The 7,448-nt window shown below is 38.9% G+C and overlaps 1 protein-coding gene across 1 annotated transcript; it reads right to left on the bottom strand.

The window, feature by feature from the left end:
* Positions 1–773: 773 nt before the first annotated feature.
* LOC146160816 (uncharacterized) lies at positions 774–2,543 on the bottom strand. The gene is made up of 2 exons (XM_083385460.1): positions 2,349–2,543; positions 774–1,680 (listed from the first exon to the last, which is right to left on the bottom strand). Exons 1-2 carry the CDS (start codon positions 2,461–2,463, stop codon positions 1,085–1,087), a joined length of 711 nt encoding a protein of 236 aa, XP_083241586.1. The 5' UTR covers positions 2,464–2,543; the 3' UTR covers positions 774–1,084.
* Between the last annotated feature and the right edge of the window lie 4,905 nt (positions 2,544–7,448).

Genomic DNA, 7,448 nt, shown 5'->3' with positions numbered 1-7,448 from the left:
CCTTCTTCATTGCCTCCGCCAATAGTTCGATTGTCTTCAACCGGACTTTAACCGCATATGTGCGCCTATACAATTCAGTAGCAACTTACTTGGTTCAATTGTTTGGTACTCCATACACTCCAAGCTAACTTCCTTCATTAAAACACATACCACGAAACCTATAGTTTTGCAAACTCAAGTTTTGTTTATTGAATTCTTGGTGTACTTCGCGGTAGTGACTTTATCGTTTGTTTATTGCATGGTCGTGATTTGGTGGGTACGAGGTAAGTAATTCGTTATGCGTTCAACGCACATTACATCAAGAAAGCATATATTGTGTGCCAAAAAGTCATTTGTTATTTCATCAAGTATTAGTCAGTATGCAATAAGGAAGCCCGAGTCATAATGATATATTTCTATTAGTTAAAATAATATTTATGAACCCAACGCGTTGCATTTTCCAAAGATCATGTTATTGCCAAGACGCTTAAATTAGCAATGCAAACCCACACTGAACTTGTTCGTGTCAAACACCTATATATTTGCGTTCACGCCCGACGAGGCATTCAGAGCGCAACCACAAGGCGCAATATATAAAGTGCTTTTAGGTCACAGTCTCTACAGTGGCCTGAAGCGACATAAAGCACCAGCAGGCGTCCACAAATAGCGACTGGCTCATCCCAGGCTGTGACGTCAGGGCGAACGTGGTGTGCGTCGCGCCTCTTGCATGTGCGTATTTGGAGATGACCACACGCCATAAGTTGCGTTCTTTGGTTTTAGGACCTGTTTTTTAGCAAGTTTTATTATAAAATGTAACGAAATAGGTTGCAACGACTCGAGTAATAAACAACGCGTTGTTTAAAATAGAACAATACAAAACACAGTAGAGTAAGCGGCCTCATGCCCGAGCCCAGTTAAAATTGGAATGTACACAAATAGGAACACCAGGATAAAACGTTAAGAAGCGGCATTTGCCCGAGTGATTCATTCGAACTTAAAATACCTGGGTTTAATCGCTACGGGTTTCCCCTCGTTTCGCGCTCGGAGAAAAACCGCAAGCACTCAGTTCCGATACTTTTTACATCGAAAGGCCAAAGCCGGGCAATCAAGATATCGTACAGCAGGACTTGGTGGCTTTCGGCGTTTTCGCCTTGCTGCTTGCCCCGCCGCCAGTCGCCGCGTCCCTTCTGCTGGCGATTTCTTCCAGCAAGGTGTCGAACGCTTGCGGCACGTTCGCGTTACAAGTTGCAGCAGTCTCGAAGAATCCCAGGCAGCGGAGCTCCTTGGACAAAGCGGCGCCTTCTTCTTCTTCGATCGCCCTCGCCAACTTAGCATCGTCGACTTTGTTACCGACCAGGATCACGGGCACCCGGAGGCCCAGGTCGGCCGGCTGGCCCGTCGGTGTCTCGGCCACCTCTTTGCCCGCCATTCCCCCATCTTCGCTCTGACTCTTTTTGGTCGACTTTTCTGATCCATTTTTAGCCTCGCAGCCGTCGCCTTGGCCCAGCACCTCGTGCAGCTTCTGGAAGGCCGTGTTTTTGACGAAGGCCAGCGACTTCTTGTCGGTGACCGAGTAGACGAGAATTGCACCGTCGCTGCCCTTCAGCGCGTCGTCTGCTTCGATGTCCTTGCACACCGCAACTTTGACGTCGTACTTGGCGCCTTTGACCGTTGCAACTTTGGAGGGGTCGGTGACATCTCCTGAAAGCGAATAACAGTATGTTGTTAAACCGGTTTACTACCACAAGTATCGATCGGTTAATATTGCAACCCAATAGAAACCAGGTTCACTTTTGAAATTAAACCTGCGTAAAGGGTTTTAATGGTTGGAAACAGGTAAAACGGGTGTGGTCATAATAAGTTAAAATTCCTGTATACAGTCAAAACTCTGAAAGATTCGGTCAGCGATTTTAAAACATAAATTTTCATATAACAAACACGTATGAGAAATGCAACTATTCGATGATTTTTTAACAGCACGTGATTCATACAGGATGTATATCTCAATAGTTCATCTACCCACAAAAATGCCATTTAGCGCACATGATTTATATAGGCCTACGTCAACTATTTATTTATTTTTTTAATTGTTTTAGGTTTTGCTTCCAACATTGCAACTTGTGTTTTAACCTATACCTGTCGTCATAAAAGACTATCGTGTTGTATCACGAAGGTCATGAACCCAATTGTGATATGCCACACATCTCTTTAGCATAATTAAGACAGTCGTAAAAAAGACAAAATTGTGTTAAACATGGTTGGATATCTATCTGCTTAATTCTATATGTGACAAAAGATGGCCTGCCAAAAATTCAAATTCTACACCATGCAAAATAAGTTTAGTTGACAAACAAATTTCCAAAGCTTACCTTCTTTTGGAGCGATCCATCCCTTTGCGTATTGCTGAGACAGAGAATATTTCCCAACTCCGGTGGATCCAATAATTACAATCTTTACGTTGGGGATTGGGGCCTTCTTGCCCATCCTGGCCTTCGTGTTTTAATTAATGCTATTAAAAGTTTCTTAGCCAGCAGTTTTTCTTTGTCCCCTTTTAGTCTACGATGCCTACTTCCTGCATATGCAAAGTATAAACATATAATGCTGTCGTGACTAATCGGTCGCTTATATGCAATCACATTTGCTTGACCTTTTTCTTTTGGTTGAAGAGTCCACGACAAATCATATCGCACCTGATCAGTTTTCTACAAGTTTCGTCGCGGCAAGTTTGATCACCAACTTGTTATCTGTGCCGCGAATTCACTCGCTTGTGAACTTGATAACATGTGACCTTGGTAAGTGGCGATTCGAGTGCGTTATCTGTCCCTTCAATCGCAAATAACGCAGAGGCTACAAAAAATTCCTCGAACGATAATAAACTGGCGAAACGCAAAATGGCTCGTTCAAAACATTAAACGAGAAGTCGTTGACAGAATGCCAAAATATAGGCTACTAACGAAGGAAGCTATTGTATAATATCGGCGACATACATATGGTTGTCAACTCTTGCTAAACTATTAATTTACGCTAGAAAGAATAGGCCTATCATTGTTACCAACTGCGCAATAAAATGTAATTACACCGCTTTGTAACAACAACAAGCTGTAAGCACCACGTTTGCTGCCTAAGTCGTAATAACATTCGCAACAATCCTGCGATTGGCACATTTGGCCCTAAACAAACTGTTATTGCTGTAGTAGCATTGACCAGGTAAGTAGCAAATGCTCGACAGCAAACCTGTACATCATTGCTGTCTTTCCTCAGCAAGTACACAACTCTCTCGCCAAACGCCAATGTTTGCACGCTGTGGGAACCGTAAAGCGTGCAAGTTTGGCGCAATCACTTCCTACTATCGCGCTACACAACAACCCACGCCAGACGAACTGCTAGTCAGTAGTGTCGAGGCTAATTGCTATCAAGCCTGTGAACAATCAACGCCATCTGCACAGCAGCCCTGCTGCGTGTGACGACTGAAAAGCTTCGGTAACTATAGTGGCCCGTACAGTGTGGGCTGCTGCGCTTCCGCCAATTTAAATGCTTCCTGAAAGCGTGACGCTGCGTATAAGCAGAAACTATAGCAGGGGGCGAGGCGTGTAGGTGAGTGCAGAACATATTCACATCATATTATGACAGTAAATACGCCGAACGGCTGTTTAGTCACTAGGCAATGAAAATTGTAACGTTTTTAGTGGGCGCATTTGCACGCTATGTACATAAGTGGTCATTCTACTGTAGTTTCACGAATCCGCATTACATTTAATAACAACACTTCCGCATGACGCGATGTTACACTCAACACGAAAGTTTATTGTGCATCAGGCGAATAATATATACAGTTACACCGTGAAAAAAGTTTGTATGTTTTCAGTATGTAGTTCTCGTATTGCTTAGTTTAATTTCGAAATACTTTTACAATCCGCAACTTCAAATTATAATAAATCATAAAAAAAAACTTTTTCATGATACAGCTTTACAGTTAATGAACAATTGAACATGGCAGTACGCCTAATCGCAAAAGTCAAATTAGAACTCACAACAAACTTTTTTTTTAAATAGCGTGCGGTTGGTAACATTTTTTGTTTTGCAAATATACATAGGGAAAAAATAAAAGTTTTATTACCGATATGTCGATGAATATATCCATGCCCGCTCTAGCAGTTTAGTTAAATATATGGACACAAAAAGACATACTGTATTTACCTTATAAAAAGTTAAGCTTGCCTGAACTCCCAAATAACGCTTGAACTGCAATACATGTGTAACCTTGGTGCCGCATATTTTGTCTCGAATTCGCACTTTGCAAAAAAATGTTTAGAAAATACAAATTAGTACAAACAAACCCGTATCCGGTCAGAACAAAGCTCGTGTTTTTTAATTCACGCAAGTTCTCTAATACGACCTGGAGTTGTAAAATATCCTATGAGATTCTATAATGAACGGTCACTATTAAAACTTATTAGACTCAGGGTATATCTGGTTTTCATCTTGCCTTTTAACGAATTTGTTTTCACTTTTTTGTCCAAATTGTCGCATCAATGGCACTACGGCAATAGAAATTTCACAAAAAACGAGTAGGATTTTGTTTTTTTATCGGAATTACTGAACTGGGATAACAATAAAGAACAACATTTAAGGAACAATACTGTTTGTTAGTAGTGTTGATGATTAATAACGATTTAAAAAAAAAATTGAAAAATATAAAGCTTGCCTCGGAAATATATGCCAGGCATTGATGAATACTAACCACAAAATGTCCCTGAATTGACTGTTAAAATGAAACTCAAAATAACCGCATAAAAGAACCTTGTAAAATTGTCTGCTGGCTGTCTATTTCCGCCAACCAGAATCTAGTTTTACAGTAAGCAATACAAGCTGTCGCGCACGATCGCAGTATAAAATACATTTTTCGTTTACAATACATATGCGATAATCGTTTTGATCACATTGAAATAGAAGCGTTCCATCACCTGTGACTTATATTCACGTATAACTGACTAATGCTTGTTGGTAGTATTGTACACCTTTTTTTAAATGCCCCCACACACAACGCATTGTGGGGGCGTTGTTAGGTAATACCTTATGACTAGGTCGATTATTTTTTAACCAAAAAATATTTTTTTTTACAAAATTTTGACCTTCAATAAATACATTACAACAACATATTGTTGTTTCAAGTACTGCATTTGTGTCTTGGCATCGTAAACCACACGTATTAAATAGTTGACTGGCTACCGGTTGAACACAAATAAGTTATTTTTTTGGTTTATGCAAAACTCATAAAAATGCTTAGTTGATATTTTCGTCATTTCAAAAAGACAAAAAAATATAAAATTGCCAAAGAAAACCAAGACGCTGGTTATCTTGGAAAAATGTTGCGTTGCAATACAGCGTAAAAATAATTGCAGAAAATTAACAAAGATCTAGCACAGTGCTTTTCAACCCGTGGGATGGTACGCACTGTGCGGATAAAAAAATTGTAATGCGAATGACTAACGTCGTGCGGATGAAAATGGTACATGTTATTAGTTTTTATTATGTGTAATACAGTAATCGAATAAGCTGATGCGCCCACTTATGCGTTACAAGTATAGCAATATAGTCTCGTATAGTGGTTCATTGGCGCTTAAGCTATTTATTTTATACCGGTCCAGACTTAGTAGGCACACGGTTTTAATATACAAGCCCTTTCATTGTTATTTCGAAAACAAAACTAAGGGTTGCAAACTTACTGTGCTTGTTTCGAGCGGATGAAAATTTTCCGAAATAAAAAGTGCAGATGAAAATTTTAAAGGTTGAAAAGCACTGAATATTATCAAATTAGAAAAACAGGATAATTGCAAATCACAAGCTAAAAAAGACAGCAAATACTGTTCAATAAATTTGTCCAAATCAGATATAAACAACTATAAAATGCAAAAACGAGCTGAACCTAATACGATATACTAGGCCTGGGTATGGTTAATCTGTAACTTGTGTACACCGTATATTGCTCTATTGAAGATATAATACGGTTAAAATGTCGTTAAATATAACTCGAAACTACTTTTTTTTGATAAACTTTTAACTTAACGACAATTCTAATACGAATTATGTGCATTTTTAATCGATTTTAGTTTGAAATAATTGTGACAAATTTTGACCTAACGTGTAAATTCTGACAAAATTTTGTTAAAAAAAACAATTTCTCTCTACTACTGACTCGATCGTGGATACGTGAGTATTTTGTTTAGAAGTAGGCCTATTATTATTATAACTACAAAATTGAAAATTTAACTGCAATCGTGATATACATATATATATTTAGGTTAAAAGAGAAGCACCGGCCGAGGCTATATTGAGATCAAAGACGGGTGATATGTAAAAATTTTAAATTATATCAAGTGTTTTTCGCAGAGCTGTGGAGTCGGAGCTGCACTTGAACTTTCTGATGCGACACCAAATGACGTCATTGCTATTCTCAAATAGGCAACATAAATGAAATTAAAACGTTCATAGGAATTTTTTCGGATTATTAAGCCTAATGTGCTTAAGAGTTAAAGAAGTTTAGCCACAGGCAGTTGTTAACATTTTGATAAATTTGCATTTTAATGTAGAAATCTCTACGTTGTATTGCAAATTTATCGCTGAATGTCCAATGTTAATCTGGTTTCGGATCAGCACCGAAACCACCTTATCGGACGAGTACTGATACTACCACTTGACATGATGGGTATCCACTGCGATATTATTAGACATCCCTAGTCCCTACTCGAGTCTCAAGGCCGACGTGCGCTTGCGCAGTGAATTCGCAACTGATTTAACTTGAATCGTAAAAATGGAATAGAAATATTTCACATAAGTTATATAGTTTGGGGCGTTGTAGTACAACCCATATGAGAGGATTGCTGTATTTTAGTCCTATTTGGGTAACAAGGATGGATGGAATACAGGCCTAGGTAGTTTGGGCCGGAACCAGGACTCAACGGAATTGGTGAATTTGGCTAGAGTCGGACTCGACTTTTATTCGTGTCCCTGGTTTTAATTATCCCTTGTCTGGTCGCAAAAATCACTTGATGCTCCTAATACGACATTTTTTAATTTTTGTTATTAAGTTTGATTGTTTGTCCGCAACTTATCATCCAGTACGTTTGGCATCGCTCATACTACACCGTTTTTAATTAAAAAAAAGAAACGGCTTACAGAATTTTAAATGACAAGTCTAAAGAAAAATCTGACCGGGAATTGTCAGGCAGATTTATTTCCAGTTTTTAATATTCGCAATCAGTACTACAATTTTTAAACAATACATCAGTAAGCGCTATTGCTCGTGGACTGAAAAGGACATGTGAAGTCAGTTAGCCAGTAAACCCGGAGGTATGGTTTTCCTTTCTGAAAATAGCTTTATTAATCACCCGGCGAAGTAAAAGATTAGGACGAAATTGTTTTTCTGTAAGCCGGATGATTCATAGACGTCGCAAAAGTTTGCACCTTGT

Source organism: Ascidiella aspersa, chromosome 3, assembly GCF_963924565.1.
Source record: "Ascidiella aspersa chromosome 3, kaAscAspe10.2, whole genome shotgun sequence".
NCBI lineage: Eukaryota > Metazoa > Chordata > Ascidiacea > Phlebobranchia > Ascidiidae > Ascidiella > Ascidiella aspersa.
Note: the sequence above shows the minus strand (reverse complement) of the source record. Positions and strands in the feature narration are given on the sequence as shown.

What these genes read in the sequence shown, in the direction of transcription:
- LOC146160816 (XM_083385460.1), bottom strand. Translation starts at nt 2,463, where the DNA reads ATGGGCAAGAAGGCCCCAATCCCCAACGTAAAGATTGTAATTATTGGA. An exon ending in ATGGATCGCTCCAAAAGAAG is followed by an intron (nt 1,681 to 2,348) that starts GTAAGCTTTGGA and finishes ATTCGCTTTCAG; the next exon opens with GAGATGTCACCGACCCCTCC.